This window comes from Anastrepha ludens, chromosome 5 (genome assembly GCF_028408465.1).
Source record: "Anastrepha ludens isolate Willacy chromosome 5, idAnaLude1.1, whole genome shotgun sequence".
In the NCBI taxonomy this organism is placed as follows: Eukaryota; Metazoa; Arthropoda; class Insecta; order Diptera; family Tephritidae; genus Anastrepha; species Anastrepha ludens.
The window spans coordinates 40,587,371-40,607,920 of NC_071501.1; the positions used below are offsets into that span (position 1 = coordinate 40,587,371).

Consider the following 20,550-nt stretch of genomic DNA (forward strand, 5'->3'; position numbering starts at 1 on the left):
TGGGGTTATGTGAAGTCATTGGTCTACAGTAACAAGCCGGCGACGATTTGTGAGCTCAGAGCCAATATTGAACGCGAAATTGCTGGAATTTCGGCCGATTTATGCAAAAGAGTGGTCGAAAATTGGGTTCAACGATTGGACTTCGTAAAACGTGCACGCGGTGGTCATGCAAAAGAAATCGAATTTCATACTTAAATGTATATGTTCAAACTCGATAATAAAAAAAAAAATAGTTAAAAAAAATGTCAAACCGTTTGTGTTTTATTCAAAAAAGTTCAAAAGTTGAAGCGCTCTTACTGAAAAACCCTATATATAGATGTATGTATGTACAGGGTGAACGATATGAAGTGTTACCTATTCAAAACACCATAACTTTTTTGTGTGAAATTAGTTTTTATTGGTTTCAAAGACAAAATTGTTCAAAAATAATTACAATTTTAACATATATTCACTTTAGCTCGATATGACCACCTTTTGCCTTGACTATAGTCTTCAAACGGTCAAAAAATGAGTTGCATGCTGCACGAATGTGATCTTGAGGTATTTTGGCCCATTCTCGTATAATCGCTTTTTTCAGCGCATCCATACTGGCATATTTTTTAGTCCTCACCTTACTCTCCAAAATGGACCAGATGGAATAGTCAACCGGATTTCCGTCTGGCGAATTCGAAAGCCATTGTGTGGACGAAATGAAGTGTGGAAGATGATTTTTTAACCATTCTTGGTTCACACGAGCGTTATGAGATGGTGCCGAGTCGTGTTGGAACGTCCATTGTCTACGACCGAAATGTTTGAGTGTCCACGGCTCTAAAGCAGCTTCTAAAACATTTTCCCGATAATAAGTCGCATTCACTTTAACACCAGGCTCGATAAAAACGATTGGAGAGCGTCCATCAGCGGTCACTACAGCCCAAACCATTACTTGCGATGGGAAATTGCTTCGAGTGGCCATACGTAGGCTCAAATTCTCGTATGAGCGTTCGGTCAAGTAAACACGATCGTTTTGAGTATTTATGAACCGCTCAATTGGGAATTTTTTTTCATCAGAAAACATAATGTTAGGAAATTCGCCACGTTCGTGCAAGCGCAGCAACTCCTTTGCTCTTTCGCACCGAACTTTTTTTTGCTGGGGTGAAAGATCGTGTGCTTTTTGGAACTTGTAAGCCTTGACCTTGAGCTCATTTTTCAATATGCGTCGAATGCTGTCTTGCGATGTTTTCAGTTTTTTGGCCATTTTTCTTCCACTTCGACGTGGATTTCGTTCAAGTCGAGCCTTTACTTTCCGAACCATTTCTGCCGTTGTTGCGGTTTTTTTTGGTCCACCTCGATAGCGTTTTGCAATGCTACCAGTATCATTGTAACGTTTTATAGTGCGATACACAAACATTTTATTCACTTTGAGGTGACTGAGCTCACGAACAATGGCTGGTTGTGATTTTCCAGCCAAATATAACGCAATCACACTATTACGTTTGAATTCCATCACAGAAAAAAAAATTCAACAAAACTGAGACGCAAATGCTTTTGATGGCTTATAAACAATATATTGAACTGTCATTAGAACAATTTTGACGTTGATGTCATGAGCTGTTTTACAGATACAAGCAGTGTGAAGTTGGCAACACTTCATATCGTTCACCCAGTATGTATGTGTGTATGTATTTCTGTGTTTACCCTACAAGATAGCTGACTATTAGATAAGCACTCATATTATCATCATCCCCATCCTCATAAAAATAAAATACTTCCTGTCGTGTGACATTTTGTACGGGTCTTGCACTACCCTTTTTGGGTGTTTGGCCGAGCTCCTCTTCCTATTTGTGGTGTGCGTCTCGCTTATCAACATTGAATGTTCTAATTGCTCGGCATTAACTTCGAGTTATTGTGGGATTCTACATATAATGATATAATTTTTACAGTTCTTTGACTCTTGATGCGCTTATTTAGGGATGACGGTAAATCTGATGTAAATCGATGTTCAAAGAAAAATCTTAGTCGCTTCCTTTTAAATCAAGTATTTATTTCTAATGTAAGGGGTCAGTTGTTCTTTAATAGTTTAACTCTGATCCCTTAAACTTAGTTTAACCATTCAATATTGTAGAGGTAAACGTATTTTAAAAAATATGGTACTAACGAGCTGATCCTTAGTATGATGTATAAATTTGACACTAATAATAAGCTTTTAACGTTCGTCCACTTCTTCTAATTCTAATTTCTATTCTACCATTTACCGCAACCAAATTGTCGATAGTCATTTAGTTTTGAACACTTACAAATTTTTCACTACTACCACTGCAATTGCTCGTTCACTATTCAATACCTTAATCGTAGCCCAATAGAAAACAAAAAATTAAAACATACAACAACTTAAGAGTTTTGATTAAGAATTGGGCAATTTTTTCATTACCTTCTTTTTCTACACTTTACCATTTTAGAAAATCGTGGCGAGTTCCTTGAGAAGTTGTTACGCGCTCGTTCAGCCGTGCGACCCGGCACAGCATCCCAGCCAATTTTACCTACTGTTAGCGTGTTGCGTTTGGTTGTTGGCAACTGGGTACTCCAATCACAAAAACCAAATCAACTGCAAATACACAACACTGAAGGTCATCAAGTGACCATACTGCAAGATGATTTGCCTGGATTCATATTCGAAAGTAATCGCGGTACCAAACACACTTTCACAGCTGAGCATACACTCGGTCCAGATTTTGCCTCCGGTTGGTCTACTGGCAAGAAGAAGAAAATTAAAACAAAGACCGAGGTGCAGAAGACACAAGTGAAAAATTTAGCACGTGATCTTTACAACAAATACTTTAAGGCTGCACAAGCTGTTCCGCGCGGTGCTGTCGCCAAACTCACGTCAATCGTGAAGCAAATCGAAGTTGCACTAGAGGAGCAGCGTTTGTCTCCATACTCCAACTGGCAGGAAAAGTTACGCACATCACTGAATGAGCTGGCAAAACTTTTACACGAAGATGGTGTAGTCAGCGCTTATGAGATGCATTCTTCTGGTCTTGTCCAGGCATTGGTTGCTGTGCTTTCGAAGAACTACTGGGATAATGGATTGTCACGCAACAAAATCAATAAAATGCTAAAGCAGCGTATTAGTATTTTTAAGCAATGCATATTCGATGCTAAGTTGCCGAGTAGCGATGTGCGTAATACCACAGCCAGTATTCTTGTGCAGAAGTTGGTTGCAGTTTTGGAGAGTACCGAAAAACTTCCCATCTATATGTACGATGCACCTGGTGCCAGCTATGGTCTACAGATTTTAACTAAACGTTTGCGTTTCCGCTTGGAACGTGCCGCATGCGAAACTACACTCTTCGATCGCACCGGACGTACTTTAAAAATGGAGCCCTTGGCCACAGTGGGTCAGCTGGCTAAGTACTTGCTGAAAATGGTCGCAAAACAGTGGTATGACATGGATCGTTCCACCTATCACTATTTGAAAAAATTGCGAGAACATCGTCAAGGCATGGTTTTCAAGCACCACTATGATTTTGATGAAGAGGGTCTTATGTACTATATTGGTTCGAATGGCGGCACCTGTGAATGGGTGAATCCCGCTCAATATGGTTTGGTGCAAGTTACCAGCTCTGAGGGAAAGACACTGCCATATGGCAAATTAGAGGACATACTCTCGCGTGATAGTGTATCTGTGAACTGCCACACTAAAGACAATAAGAAAGCTTGGTTTGCAATAGATCTCGGTGTCTACATAATACCCAATGCATACACTTTGCGTCATGCACGCGGCTATGGACGTTCAGCTTTGCGTAATTGGATGCTGCAAGGTTCGAAGGATGGCGTCACTTGGACTATGCTCGTTACTCACTCGGACGATAAGAGTTTAGTGGAGCCCGGCAGCACTGCTACTTGGCCAATAGTGTGTGCACCCGATGAAATGCAAGGTTTTCGCCACATTCGCATACAACAGAATGGTCGTAATGCGTCTGGTCAGACTCACTATCTCAGTTTGAGTGGTTTCGAGATTTATGGGCGTGTGGTGAGTATCTGCGATGACATTGGAAAAGGTGCCAAGGAAGCAGAGGCGAAAATACGCAAAGAGCGACGACAAATACGCGCTCAACTCAAACATATTATAACAGGCGCACGTGTGGTGCGTGGTGTTGACTGGCGCTGGGATGATCAAGATGGTTGTTGCGAGGGTACAGTCACCGGCGAGATACACAATGGTTGGATTGATGTGAAGTGGGATCATGGAGGACGTAATTCATATCGTATGGGCGCAGAAGGCAAATATGATTTGAAATTGGCTAACTGCGATAATTTGTCTATGTTTGAGGGTGGCACTTCAATTGCGCCGGCCACCGCAGTAGCAGCAGGGGGTACAACAGCTGGTGGCGCGACTTGTGGCAAGAAATTCGAAAAAGGTGGTACGCTCACATCGCGCAAGTCGAGTTCTACACCATCACTGCCGGAGGCTACTGAAATCAATAGGAATACGGAAGTGCCTTCAGATCAGGCGGCATCCGCTGATAATTTGGCTTGGAAACAGGCTGTCGAGGCTATCACCGAAAGCGTTTTTAGTTCTGCCAAGACACAAATGCTCAATTCGACTGCTGGCACCAGTGGTGATGATGGCGAAACTAGTGGCTTGGGCAGCTCGACTGGTTGCACAACAGGTGGCAGTGGCGTCACCTTGCTGCGTGAGCGTGAAAACATCGCCGATCTTTCGGCCATTAACAATTCGATGCAGGCTATCAATGCAAATGTCGTCTCCGATTTGGCCACAATTACCGAAAACTTGGTATTGACTGAAGCAAACACAACCAATGTGAGCGGCAACACAGTGAGTTCGTCATCTGGTTATAGTGGTAGTGGTGGCAGTAGCAGTCGTAATACTTTGGCAGCCATTTTCGGGAATGCCGGCGTTGTTGGCAGTCAGACAGGTGTAGGTGTCGCCTCGAGTGCATCGTCTGTTCCTGCAAATACTGCTGGATGTTTGCTACGTAGTGTATCATTGCAACAAGGCGACGAACCAAAATCTACAAATATTGAAGCTAACAATAAGATGAATGCAAATAATTCGGCAAGCACCGGCAGTAATATGGGTATGGTGTTGGTTAACATACACGGACAGCGTGTGTCACAGTTCTCTACGGAGGCTTTGGAGATGATCGATAAAATGCGCGATGGGGTCGACATGATTCGAAACAACACCAACAATATCCTTTCTTCTGATATACTTTCGCTATCGGCTGCTAATTTGATGACATCAGCTGTCAAATTTTCCAATGTCACCGGCAAGCCAGAAGCTGGTAATGATCATTTCAATGCCAGTTCCACGGATACTTCGACCACATCGGTAGTTGTCGATTGCAGTACTACAGCTGCAACAGCGGACAAGTCGAGACGCTCACCCGCTTTAAAAGTTGAAACAGAAAAGCGTAGCAATATTGATGTCGCCGAATATAAAAATCTTTCGGGCGTGCCGAGTGTCACGTTAACCACAAATAGATCCTCCAGTGTAAGCGAACAACAAGCACAACAGCTACAACCACCGCCGTCACAAACTGTAGAAGTAGAGCATCAAGCGGGTGATTTGCAAACTGGCGACAATACTCAACAACTGGGCGGCTCGGCCGATAATGTTAATGTTTCTGTGTCAAATCAAATGAGTGTCAGCGTGCCTAATCTTACCACCACATCTGTTTCGGAAACCACTTCACAATCGGAGGTAACTAGCCACACTGGACTTTTGGAGACTTTCGCTGCTATGGCACGCCGTCGCACTTCGCAAGGAACAACTAATCTGCAGAACAACCAAATGATTAGTTCTAACTCGAATTCGAATGAACACAATAATCAGAGTGTTGGCACTAGTTCTTTCTTCCCGAGGGGACCAAATTCGGTGACGAGCCTAGTGAAGTTGGCACTATCCAGCAACTTCCACTCCGGGCTGTTAAGCACCGCTCAAAGTTACCCCAGTCTTTCGTCGAACAATGCTGGTAAGAACATTTTGAATTTTATACGTATACATTTATATAATATACATAGGGGTGACTCATTCGCCATGCAAAAAAAAAAACAGAATTGGTCCTTTTTTTACCAGAATTCTAAAATTAATTATATTTTGAGACTTTCACCATATTTTTTCGTAAAATATATTGATATGCACTTGAGCTGGACCCATTTGAAAGAACTTCAAAAAATCTCATAATTTTTTTTTTTCGTTTATAAATTTTTTAAACACTTTCTCATGCATACGTTTTAAGCTTAACTCATCTATCATCTGAGCTGATCTTTTGGAAATTCTTTTTTAAGAACTAATTTTATTTATGCCGATTATAATCGATTTTTAGAGGTACTTTCAAATCAGTCCATTTACATGAGAATCGCCACTTTTTTCGAAAGTCCTGAAATATAATGAATTTCACAATTCCCTGGAAAATTCGTAGTTTTTGTTTTTGTGAAGCACCCTAATATACATACATAGTACATATATGTTTACATGTAGAGTATGTGGTGATTTTTTTTTCAAAAACTTTAAGATTACATTCTATGGTTGGGGCCGAATTCGACGCCCCAGGAATTTTTATTTTTATCTTGCCTCACTACGAAGGTGGGGTTCATAAAACTTGTAGATAGAATAGGATAGTATAAATGGATCCATATGCGAGTGGTCCACTAGAACAAATAATCAAACGCTGGAAAAGAACCAAATATGTGGAATTAGAGGATGACGATCAACAGTGGCTAATTATGTTCGTATTAACCGGCTCCAGCTACTGATGAATTTCACCAGGTGTGTGATATTTAAACCCTCAATATTCGCAGGTGTAGCAAAAAAGTGAGAACCCAGATGTTTAAATCTTTGCCGGCGAGAGCATGGCAACTGAGAAGAAAGTGCTGAGATGATTCCACCTCATCCTCCAGATAGCTTCTGCAGAAAGAACTTGAAACAATCCCAAGTCTCACCGCGTGGACACCTCATGGACAATGTCCGGTAAGGAAACTTTCCAAATTCGAGAGCTGGGGATTTGTTATCCTTGGAAGTTACCTCGAGCGCCCCTATGTCCCGAAGGATCTTGCGACTTTGCACGTTTGCGCACTACCCCAGCGCTCGCTGAGTTGCCGGGAGGTCCATCTTTCCAGGAGTAGATCACAGGTTCTCAAGAGAACTCGAATCGTCTAGTTTTGCGACGGATCTCCTGTCCATCCAGCTTATCAGCCCAGCAGTTTTCCTCTAATTTCGAACGCACAAACAACGAGCACAAGGCAATAATTTTCGCTTGACTGTCGGAGTAGATATTTACGTTCTTTACAGTAATTACAGAAGTAAGCAACCAATCCACAGTGAATACCAATAGTTCTCATGTAGTTAAAAAAAACACCCTTCTGCTTAAGAAAATAAATTCCTTCGAGAGCCAATAAAAAAAACTAGCGTTACAAAAATGTTATTTTCTCGCTGTTTATTGAAAAATTTAAAGTGTTGATCTGCAACTATTTTGACATTTATCGAGAATCGGTTATCTAATTTGAAGTACAAAATCAAAGTTTATATATTTTTTTTTCACTAAATATAATTTTTTTGAGACACACCTTCGTAGTGAGGTAAGATGAAAATAAAACAACTGTCATTGCTAGAGCTTTCGAGTTGGACACCAACTTTTAGGTTTCTTTTGTAATGAAAAGAGCCACAAAATGTAACATTAAAGTCTTTGAAGTCGGTAACAAAACACCCTGTGTGTATATGTTACATTGTTCTTTTATTTAGTGAGCATACAATTTTTGTTAAAGTGTTTTGTATTCAATTACGTTAATATTATTAAAAATTATGTATGAATACAATATAAATTCTTGTAAATTAAATAAAAATATAGGCAATAGCGGCGGTTCGAATAATGGCACCGGAGGTAATGGCAACTCTACCGCAGGTCAACAAGTGCAAACCTCTATAAATCCTGCACTAACTATGAGTCTCACCTCAACTTCAAGTGATAGTGAACAAGTTTCATTGGAAGATTTCTTGGAAAGTTGCCGTGCGCCGGCTTTACTCGGTGATATGGACGATGACGATGACATGGACGAAGACAATGACGATGAAGAGAACGAAGACGAATACGAAGAAGTTGGAGTAAGTCGATTGGTAATTTTGTTGCAACTTTTATGCACTTTTTTATATTTTTATTTGTATAGCGTCTTTCACGTGTATTTCTTTATTTAGTAAAATATGTACACATTACTAACTATTGTCTGGTAAACTGCTGAGATAATGAAGCTTTTAGCATTTTTCCAAAAACAAATTCATAATATGTACAAATATATCTGTGGATTTTAGGCAAAACAATTTAAGCGACTTGAACAGGTTTTCGGTTAAGGTCAATAAATTCTGATCTATCGAAGATCTATTTATTTAACTTTTATTAAGATGATTACTTCAGCTACGACTGTGAGTGATTAATTGATTAACTATTTATAGAAAATCAAACAATTTAAAAGAACAAATTATTTAGTGCCTTACTGAAAAAAGCGCTAATCTGACTTAAGTTGTTTTATCAAATTTCACATGTATATAATACGTTTCCGTATCAGGCGGCTTCACCCGATAATAATAAATTTTTTTAACGAGTTGGTCTGCCGTTCCGGTGTACCGACACATTATTGCATTCTTGTAAAATGCAAAATTTTAAGTCAACTATAAAGTTTACAGTCGAGTTCAAAAGGGCATCTGCCGAACGGAGTTGGTATGAAATTATCCGCTCTCTTCTTGATATGAAGGTGATTCTTTGAGAAACTTGATCTAATATCTTTCAAGAATGTATACGCCAGTGCATTATATTCATTCGTCCATCATCTGCATAATCGGGTTGATAGACATATTGTTGTGCGCTTCCAAATCAACCGAGAGCTCATCTACATATGTCTGATAGTTCACATAACTTTAAACTATACCGTAACTAAAAACTAATAACAGTAAAAAAATGTAACTCGTTACACTCCTTTGAAGTTCTCTTTACATCTGACTCTCTCCTCTACATCAGCTAATTATAATTAAAATGTCTTGCCGTGCCTGAAAATGTTTTGTTTTCAAAGAGAAACACAAAATATGCTGTAGATTATGCGATAAATGTAATATTTTTATGACATTCATGTCATACTAAAACATTTTATTTTCTTTTTCTTCATTTAGAACACATTATTGCAAGTGATGGTTTCTAGAAATCTTCTAACGTTCATGGACGACGAAACGCTGGAGAATCGTTTGGCTGGAGTGAGCAAGCGCAAATCGTGGGATGATGAATTTGTACTCAAGCGACAATTCTCCGCACTTATCCCAGCTTTTGATCCCCGCCCTGGACGTACAAATGTCAATCAAACATCAGATTTGGATATACCAGCACCTGGTACCAGTGCTGAAACATTGCGCCAACACGAACACGTACAGCTGCCACAGCCAGTACTATCGCTAATATTGCGTGGCCCTAGCATAGGTGGTGTACCCGATGTCGAGATCGAATTAGGTAATAGTGAGTGGACGATATTCCGCGCAGTACAAGAACTTTTACAAGTTTCACAACTGAGCAAAACAGATAAATTCCGGAAGGCCTGGGAACCAACTTATACAATTGTTTATCGCGAAGTGACGCCTCAAGAATGTATAAATAGTGGCGTTAGTGGCACTGTGGTCGAATGTGATGATGGACCGAATACACCAGTGGTGTCGTCAAAGAGTGGAGCCTCAACACTTTCACCTAATTCACCGATTCGCGGCGAATTCACAACCTCGGAAAATGTTACGTGCTCGGTGGATGATGTATTGCAGTTGCTCAGCCAATTGAATGCACTTAATCAAAAGGAGACTGCCAATGAAGGAGCAGTAGCCGACGCTGAAACGAATGTGCCTGCTGGCAATCTCCCATCCGAGTTCTTCATGAGCAAGAAAATTACCAACAAACTTCAACAGCAAATACAGGACCCATTAGTGTTGGCAAGCAATGCTTTGCCGAATTGGTGTGAAGATCTCAATCAAGCTTGCCCTTTCCTGTTTCCGTTCGAAACACGCCAGCTGTATTTTAACTGTACCGCATTTGGTGCATCGCGTAGTATTGTTTGTCTTCAGTCGCAACGTGATGTGACTTTGGAGCGACAACGTATGCCTGGACTAAGCCCAAGGCGTGATGATCAGCACGAATTCCGTGTCGGTCGGTTGAAGCATGAGCGTGTTAAGGTGCCCCGCAATGAGAATTTACTTGAGTGGGCCATGCAAGTGATGAAGGTGCATTGCAATCGCAAATCAGTGTTGGAGGTAGAGTTTGTTGGTGAAGAGGGCACTGGACTGGGACCGACATTGGAGTTCTTTGCACTGGTAAGAAATTTGGCATGCAATAGAAAAAAAAAAAAATTATTTCTGAGTAAATGAAAAGAAAATTAATTATTTAAAAAAATAAATACATTTTTAAATTTTTAAAAGGTCGCAGCCGAATTGCAACGCACTGATCTCTGCATGTGGCTTTGTGATGATGCCAATCAAGAAATGCACGATAAAAATAGCGAGCAAAATAAACATCTTATAGCCAGCGATGACATTAAACCAGTTGGTTACTATGTAAACCGACGCGAAAATGGCCTTTTCCCAGCGCCCTTGCCGCAAAATTCGGAAATGTGCGATCGTGTATCGAAATACTTTTGGTTCCTTGGCGTATTCTTGGCGAAAGTGCTTCAGGATATGCGTTTGGTAGACTTACCACTGTCAGATTCGTTCCTAAAACTTTTATGCCACAATAAAGTGCTATCGCGTGGTGTACATCAAATCCAATCGAATCCGGCCTCCGAAGACCTAATGACTTCATCAGTAGTGTCGGAGGATTCGGAACTGGCCGAAACTTGCTCGAAATTATTAGCTGGTGTTGGTATTAGCAGTACTACTGAATATAACGCAACCAATTGTTGGTATGATGGCATTTTAACACATGACAACCTCGCTGAAATCGATCCTATACGTTATGAATTCATTAAAGAGCTGCAAGAATTGGTTGCACGCAAACAGGCCGTAGAGAGTGATGCGTCTCTTACGCCCGACCAAAGACGTGAACAATTGGAGGCACTCAAATTGCGCACTAAACAAAATGAAGAAATTGATTTGGAGGATTTAGCTTTGACATTTACTTATTTGCCCAGTTCATCTGTTTACGGTTATCCCTATGCTGAGCTAGTACCAAATGGCGCCAACATTGATGTTACGCTGAATAATTTGGAAGAGTACTGCGATCTGTTGATAAATTTCCTCCTGCAAGATGGCATTGCGAAGCAGTTGGAAGCATTCCATCGCGGTTTCTGTGAAGTATTCCCACTCAAAAAACTGGCTGCTTTCAGACCAGCTGAAGCGCGTATGATGATTTGCGGAGAGCAACATCCGCAATGGACACGTGAAGATCTCATCAATTACACAGAACCCAAACTTGGATACTCCAAAGACAGGTAAGTGATTTTGGGGGCAAAAAAGTTTCAACTAAGCTAAGAATAGAACATATTTTTTTTTGTAATATAGTTATTACGGCATTTCTATGCCCTAACTAAATCGTTAATTTAGACCATCGAGGTCAACTAACAGTAGGCCCAATAAACGTGTTTTTTTAGCGTAAACGGATGAAGGACAAATGAGTGTTGCGCAGGGATGCGAGGCTTTTTCATATCTGTGACTTAAGATATATGATGAGGTTATGGTATTGGTGGTATTGCCGTGCATCCATATAAATTGTAGAACTAAGTATAAACCCCATAATGTGCTAAAATTCTTTAAAAGCCTTAAAATATAGGGCACCTTAGCAGTCTGTGCATAATAGATCTCTTTTGATCACAGTGCGTTGTAGCCCAATATTAATAATAATGATGACTTTATTCTAAATAAGCTCGAATTCAACATGCAGAAGTATCAGAAACGTAATTGTGCCAGTAATATGCGGGACTCGCAGAGAAACTTTAGCTCTTCATACTTTCAAAATATTTAATATAAGACATTTTAGTAAGTTTTTTTATGATACTCACATATAAATAGACTAAAACTGGGAAGTGGAATACCACATTAATCAAACAGTTTCCGGAATATATTCAGAAAATTTAAAATATAAGTTTATTCCTCAAAAGGGATATTATCGCCTTCAAAGTACTCCTCATCATCTGCAACGCACTTATGCCAGCGTTTGATCCAGCCCTCGAAACATGTCTGGAACTTTATTTTCGTTATAATCATCAGAGTCGTCTTCGATTTTTTCATTACATCCTTTTGGCTGTCTCTATTTTGCATGATTCAGTCCTTTGGGACTAACTTTTCAGTAAACAACCAACACGGCGCAAATTCAAAATTCCTGAATGAAGCCATAAACAATGATCAAGAATTCTGCAAGTTCTTTGATGGATACGTTTATTGACCAACCTTACTTTCACTTTATTGATGTTTAAATACAAATTCGTAGCTACAAATTCAAATATAATATTATATATTATATTTTTAAAAGAGGTAGATTTACTCCAGCTGGAGAAACTTTTCGAAATGTCAGGCACTGGCGTTGAAATTTTGATTGGAATGTTAAATACAGATGTGGCAACCTACCATAAAAAAAACTCAAATCAGTTGGCTTGAGCGTCACATGGTGTTTGTTTGATCAATGTGATATTTTTCATATTTCTATATTAATGTTAACCTTGTTGTACGGATATTGCCAAACATAGTTGAGATTGAGGGAGGTATTTAACCCACACTTCCGTCCGGGCACTTTAGAAAGCTGCTTGTGAGTAAATTTCGGCTACGGTGGTGTAAAATTTGCTCAAAACAAGACTTTTTTAAATTAATAAATATTTATAATATTAATTTTGTTGATACATTTATAATTTTTGTTATATATAGTTATTGAAAAAATAAGATTATATTAACGGACGTCTTGAAAGGTCCTGAAAAAAAAAATAATAACAGCACTACCGTTGTCCTTGCTGTTACTTCATCAAAAATATAAAGAAGTCTGTTGTACGCCAAATTACTTTCAAGTAATGAATGAGTTAATGTTGTTGTCCATGTTGTTAATCCAGTTTTTAGCCGGAGATAAATCTAGGTGGTTCCATCAGAAGAGAACCGACTGTGAATAAGGTAATCACCAACTTGGACATTTGTGGATTGTCGGTTTCAACTGTGGTACAAATTAATGGTAAATTTGCAATGCCAATGCTAAACGCGCAGAATCTCTTCTTCTTTTTGATTGGCGCGATAACCGCTTACGCGATTTTGGTCAAGTTGTTGAACAAAACGCGCCTTTCTCTTCTGCTGGTACCGCATTGAATACTGTCAGAGCCGGAGCGTTTGTATCCATTCGGACGACATAACTCAACCAACAAATCCGCTGGATCTTTATTTGTTGCGCTATGTCTATGTCGCCATTAAGCTCATACAGCTCATGAGCTGCAGGACGAGGAAGTAGAAGAGCTAATTTTGCACCTTCTGTGACACTGTCGCACTCTATCCAGACAAAGACTCTTCACTTTCGGTAAAAAAATTTAGAATTAGTTGGAAAATCTTACATTGGACAGGGAAACTATAAAATAAAATCTAATATGGAAAACATTAATATGATTTTATTGAAAAAATTCTTCTTAAGTATTTTTCAACGTCTGCACATTGAAGACATTTTACATTAACATTTGCATATGAACAAATTAGTGTGCGTGGGGTTCCGCGAATGCTCACACCGCTCGACAAACACCGACGATTGGAGAGTTTAAATATTTTTTAAAGTTATGTCAGATAGATTTTGAGAAAATTTGCAACTGCATTGTTGTAACCGATGAAGAAACTTGAATTGTGATCCGAAGTTTAAATAAGAGCCCGAAGAAACTCACAGTGTAAAAGTCATCGTGGGGGATTAACGCCACCTTTTTCTAGCATATCAGCAGCATTACCCAAATATTCATACCGAATGTTTATGCTTTTGCAACAACAATAATGTGAGATTGCCAGCCGCCTATGTGTCGTTGGCTATGACATTTGCACTGAGCAGGATTTTGTCAAGGATGTTAGATTACCGGGTTTGGCCAATCTCCTATGGGGAAAACAAAATTGTGCGAGCGATTTCAGCTGCCACGTCACCGGGTATTCGGCAGCCAAACTTGACCCGCTCATTTGACACTTATTTACACACTCAGACGGCAACGAAGCAATATGAGCGAAGGATATGTCGATTTTTTTCGTATGTCACCAACACAATTTTAGTTTTTTCGTAAGCAAACCGTCATCTTGAGCCATGGGACGTCAGTTAAGGGTTTGATATTGGCGAGGCCTCTGAGGATATAAACACCTTTGACAACAGAGGATACTGAAGAAACGTGACAAGTTGGCGTGATGAGTGGTATTTCTGCAAGTTCGAGTTGTGAGGGAGTCCCCAAAAGCTGCGGATTTTACAGAAATTTACCGGCTACTCTACAGTCCGGATTTGGCTTCTAGTGGCTTTATATATGTACATATAATTGGCGCGTACACCCTTTTTGGGTGTTTGACCGAGCTCCTCCTCCTATTTGTGGTGTGCGTCTTGATGTTTTTCCACAAATGGAGGGACCTACAGTTTCAAGCCGACTCCGAACGGCAGATATTCGTTTTGAGGAGCTTTTTCATGGCAGAAATACACTCGGAGGTTTGCCATTGCCTGCCGAGTGGCGACCGCTATTAGAAAAAACGTTTTCTTAATTTTGGTGTTTCACCGAGATTCGAACCTACGTTCTCTCCGAATTCCGAATAGTAGTCACGCATCAATGCATTCGCCTACGGAGGCCGTTGTTTGCGGCTTTCCCTGTTTTTTTTTTTTGTTTCGAAATCGATGAATTTCGCACGATAGTAAAAGAAAAGTGACCGTAAAAACTAGTTTATTGCATTGTAATCACGATCCGAAAGTATATTTCACTTGAGGGTAATTACATTGAAAAATATAATAATAAATACAAAACCATACTTTTCATCACTATTCATTAAGAACCTTATCAGCCGTCCCCCATTGGTGAAAGGTTCTGAAAAAAAATAAAATAATAACCCCATAAATATACGGGGAATGATGCTGGAGTGATAGTTTTTGGTCGGATATAAATCCGAGTCATTCCGGTGCGATAGAATCGACTGTTGTGGGGACGAACCTCGTACGTGTCGTTAGCTATGACATTAGCAGCGAGTGCTATAGGTTGAAAACGACAAGCGCTACCAGGCTTCGCAAGGCTGTGACTAGACGTGAGCTACAAAATAATGATATAGGGTGGGCCATGTAAAATTTGCTTTTTGAATCGGCTATAAAAAAAAAGTGATCAATATTTTTTCAATTTTTTTTTTTATTTTGAAGATTGAACATTGTCATTTATGAATGAAAAATAATATCGTTCAAATGACTGCCACGACTGGCTTTACAGTAGGCCATTCGATCAACCCAATTTTTAAGCACATTTTAGATTGTTTGGGCTCCAATTTCATGAATGGCAACTTCGATTTCGTGTCCAACGGGCTTAAATCACAGCTCCGAGGCGGGTGTAACTTTGGCAGTGTGACAAGTTGCACCGTCCTGTTGAAACCAAATGTCGTCCATGTCATCCTCTTCAATTTTTGGAAACAACTCGTTGAGCATGTCACGCTAACGCTCGCCATTTACTGTAACCGCGGCTCCTCCCTCATTTTCGAAAAAAAATGGCCCGATGATGCCGCCAGACCAAAAACCGCACCAAACAGTGACTCGTTGTGGATGCATTTGCTTCTCTACAGTAACGTGTGGATTTTCTGAGCCCCAAGTCCGACAATTTTGCTTATTGACGTAGCCACCGATGTGAAACTCAGAAAAGAAGAAGAAGACTCACCACTTTGGAAATAGGTTTTGAATATTTCCCAATTTTGTTCAAGCGTATAGAGTCCCATTTCGTAAATGTCAAACCTTTAAGTAAATTATGAACACATGTCATTTGTGTTACCATTCTCAAAAAAATAGGTGGTTCAAAAAGCAAATGCTATATGGCCCAACCTGTATTAGTAATACTATAGGGTACAGAGTAACGGTAGGCTAATCACCTACCCTGTCAGAAATCAAAATAGATTAGAGAAACCAACGCAAGACTGAGTCTTGTCGATGCCCTATGCTCCCGAGATGAGTGAGCAAGGAAAAAAAATACAGGGTACATTATATAAAACCGCAATTTGATAAGATACCTAAACTGCTCCAAATATCCTAAGTAACTGAAATGATTTGAATGAGATTTTATAATTACTATTTGTTTTTTTTTATTTTGGTTGCAGCCCTGGTTTCCTACGTTTTGTCAATGTCCTAATGAGCATGACCGGGCCCGAGCGTAAGGCATTCCTGCAATTCACCACAGGGTGCAGTAGCTTACCACCAGGCGGTTTAGCCAATTTGCATCCACGTTTAACAGTCGTGCGTAAAGTAGATGCCGGTGATGGCAGTTATCCGTCGGTAAATACATGCGTGCATTATCTAAAGCTGCCCGATTACCAAACGGAGGAGATAATGAAAGAACGTTTACTGACTGCAACAAAAGAGAAAGGATTCCATTTGAATTAATTTACATACAATATGTGTTTAAATATTTTACTTACGTCTCTATATTAATCTTAAGCATTTCAAATTGGGCGTTAACATTGTTAGGGCGTTTCTACGAGAACAATATTCAGTTGATGGTGATAAAATTGTTTTATCTTTTATCGTTTTTGCTGCTGAGTTTTGATGTAAAAAATTAGGAAGTGTAACTTACATATATACGATATATAAACAGAAAATTGTTCATAAAATAGCACATGAAAGTCAACGGAAGGACATGATAAGTTTGTTTTGCTCCCAAAAGCGACAATGTGTAAAAAAGTAAGGCGAAAATGCGTGTTAAAACTAAGTAGAACAAGGTACCAACCAAACTAAACAAGCAACCTTCCTTCAAATGAAAGTGAATGAGACGATGATTGAACGTTGCCTAACGTAACTCTCCCACATGGTTAAAAAACTAGATAAATAGCAAGAAGGGGCTAAAATAAAGGCCCACAAGCAGTAAACAGCAAATTTATCACACATAAGATCCCAGTAGCTTATAATAGTATGTATATATGTTCTTTGATTGAGAAATTAATTTACTTGTTGATGAAACCATAATTTCCCCATACATACAATTTTCCTACATATATAACACCAATTACAATACAACATTTCAATATTCATACTAGTGCATACATACATACTGGTGTATTATTAGCAAAGAAAAAATCGACTTAAATATTTATACGATGGCAAAATGCAGAAACAAACGACTATTATAAGTTAAATTGGAGCACTAGAAAAGTGAAACGCTGGACTGAGGCGGCCCGATAGGTTTATTAAATAAATTTTTGTATGCTTCCCGTAGTGCATAATTAAATTCGAAAACACATTTGCTTTGTGCATTCACTTTTCCTTTAACGGAAACGGAAACAAGAGCTTAACAGAAACAATGGGAGAAATTTTGTGGCAAAGAGAACAATTTGAGAAAAGCTAGCGGATAGACTGTTTTACCCATTAATTAAACTTTTATTTCTTCATAAACTTCTTTTTGGCAAACTATTCACAAATGTCTTCACCGAAATGTTCTGTTTACGTTGTGTTTATAAAAAATTACCAGTTTTATTAGCAGAAACTTGCAATTTCCTCACGTTGTTACGTTCTCGGTAATGGGGTCTCTTGAAAAAAAATGTCGAGTACATGAACACACGCTCTACCAGTAAAAGCATGAAAGATTTGCAAAAATTTTTTTCAAACAAAATAAATTAAAAAAATGGCGCCTACTTTTGTCACATTTGTCCAGTTGGAAGAAAAATCAATACATACTTTGACGATAGAAGAAATATAAATTTGGTTTTGTGGTTAAAATTTATTTAAGAAATAAAATAATGGGTTTATTTTTGCCGCATTTGTTTTTATAAAAAATAAAAATTAGCAAGAAAATTAAGTGGATTTTTTATTTATTTATACACATATTTCTATTTGTTATCTTGTTCGTTATCTTATAAAAAAATTGAAAAAGAAACCAAAATCAAGCTCAATTGGCAGTTAAATATCATTACATAATAAAGTATCCACAATGTGATAACCACCAAGCCCATATACCGCACACTCGTGCATACTATTTATAAAATACCTACGAAAAATCAGGAGGCAATAAAAGCCCCATATACCGTTAGAGAAAAAAAGCGAGCGCGAGAAACCAAATTGTGTGTGAGTGTTTAATAAAATTTACACGAAAATATGCCCAAAAATATAGATAAGTCAAATGAAGTTGCAGACAATGTGGGTAACTGCGTATGTGTGTATGTATGTAATATAAATACAAAGGCTTACACCTTAAACATACACCTTGCTTATTCGAAGATTCTAATATATTATATGTTTTAAATGATAAGTATGAACTTAAATTCATATGTTTAAAACCACTTATATTGATATGAAGTTATACAATAGCGAAACCAACTGAAGCTGCAACTGGCTATGCTTAACAAAGAAAACTAATTGATCACAATATTGTTAGACATTTTTCTGACTAATTTTAAAGTTACTCTCTTGAAGCAAATAAATTCTTATCGGTAGTAAAAAAAAATTGAATATTGTTGTTGCAGTAGCTAGGGTTGGTTTGGGTAATGGAAGCAGTAGTGCTTTGGGCATGCAAATGCGCAATATAATTAAAATTAGAAAAACTAGACAAACGGTCTAGAAAGAAAAAACGTAAATCATGGTTTATAGCAGAGGTCGGCAAAGTTTACTCGGGCGAGTAGTACCCTTAACACACGTATTCTTACGCTCTTAAAATCAGTCGTTTTGACACCAACGTAACAATAGAAACAGCGGCTACGCTGGTATTTTTCTTATGCTGTAGTGGACATACTGGGACATATGAATAAAATGAGTGAAAAAATATTTAAGTCAATGGTAACAGCCTTACTGACAAGATTTACAGGGTAAAATAACAAAAACTTAAGAACTAAAATTAATTAGGATAGTTTATTGGACAAATAATAAGACAATAAATGACTTAAATAGAGACCTTGGCATCGTAAAATCATGATCAAGAGTTCTAGGTATAAGTAGCTGGATGGATAATCGAGAGGAGATGGAGCGGGAGACAGATTGGAGCTTTCAGTGACAGTCAGGTTGCACTAAAGGCTCTGGAGAACGCGAAGCAAACCCCAAAGATTATTCAAGAATGTAAGAAGAAGCTTAATATGTTGCAAAACAAAACAGGTTTGTACTTACATGGGTTCCAAGACACTGCGCTGTTCAAGGGAATGAAATTGCCGATGAATTGGTCAACTGCGGAACAGCGGTTACTCGACAGGCACTAGCGCTAATAATCGGAATTAGTTCTATAGGAATCACGAATCGGATCAGCGATTATGTATGAAATTTACATAAAGAGCGATAGTCCGGTCCAGAATGCTGCAGAACTGCAAAGTGTTTTGTGACAAGTCCTGAAAAACTTTCTACTAAAACTTGGAAGGAAAGACGTTCGGTTGATGGTCGGTATTATTACAGGACAACCCAACCCATGGAGTCAGCATATGACCACCATTGGAATCAGTACCCGATGTACCTGTCTTGCTGAGAGGAAGCGGATAGCACTGAGCATTGTAACTTAAAAACCACTTGGTAGATTTCAATTAAATTGATACTGCTTTTGAAAAACAAAAAACTCGTTCCTGATCGAAAGATTTTTTTTTTCAAAAATTTCGATTTTTTTTTTTCAAACAATTAATTGTCCGTTGTTTCCCGAAAATCTGAAAATTTTTTCCTGAGGCCGTCATATTGTTAATTTTGAAAAAAAAGCTTCGATCAGGCACAAGATTATCCATTAATAAAACTAATTTCTTTTGCCCGATTAGATGAATCTCCAAGGACTTGTGATGATCACTGCAAGGGACTTCTGGAGAAACGGGCTCCACATAAACAGCAATAACTTTTACTATTATTAATTTTTTTTTTTTTTGAATTTTGCCAAAGTCAAGTCGAAACATGATGTATTCATGCTATGTTTTTATTTTTGTAAAATAAAACCATTAACTAGCAAACAAAAGTATTAAAAACCATCATTTTTTCGGGCCTCTGACTAGCCCTAACCCCTTATGTTTCCTCACTCAGATTATTTGAAAACTATAAACTCTTTCCAATGATAGTTAAACGCGTTTACACTCATTGAGTTTTCATTTGATAGCATCAAATGTGTTATTATTATTATTGTAAATATAGAAACATTTTTGAGTAACGTACGCGCTTCATTTGACTGAGTGTTTAGGTTTCATGATGCAAAGAATAATGAGATGGCGCCCATCGTGGTCCCGTTACTTTGCGCTCAGCGAATTTGACAATTAGTTACGTGCAAGGTGGATTTAATAAGGTGACAGCATTCACCCAGCTGAATTATTCGCCGTAGGGATGGCTTACGTCAAAATGATATGCTTTGTTTGTATGTATTGGTATGTCTATATTCGTATGTTTACATTTGCTTGCTGATTTTGACATGATGCTTGCACCAAACGCAACA

At 38.6% G+C, this 20,550-nt stretch overlaps 1 protein-coding gene across 9 annotated transcripts in view; it reads left to right on the forward strand.

Annotated features, from left to right (window-relative positions):
- Positions 1-17,967, forward strand: part of LOC128864053 (E3 ubiquitin-protein ligase Ufd4) — a 41,914-nt gene extending 23,947 nt beyond the window's left edge. For 7 of the 9 annotated variants that reach the window (XM_054103532.1, XM_054103539.1, XM_054103537.1 and 4 more), the window contains 5 exons: positions 2,436-5,975; positions 7,851-8,116; positions 9,161-10,336; positions 10,442-11,448; positions 16,277-17,967. In XM_054103532.1, coding sequence (XP_053959507.1) covers positions 2,436-5,975; positions 7,851-8,116; positions 9,161-10,336; positions 10,442-11,448; positions 16,277-16,559 — 6,272 coding nt within the window. In that variant the 3' untranslated portion in view covers positions 16,560-17,967. The remainder of the gene's footprint in view (positions 1-2,435; positions 5,976-7,850; positions 8,117-9,160; positions 10,337-10,441; positions 11,449-16,276) is intronic. The other 2 variants (XM_054103538.1, XM_054103540.1) reach the window with 1 other exon arrangement.
- Positions 17,968-20,550: the final 2,583 nt, after the last annotated feature.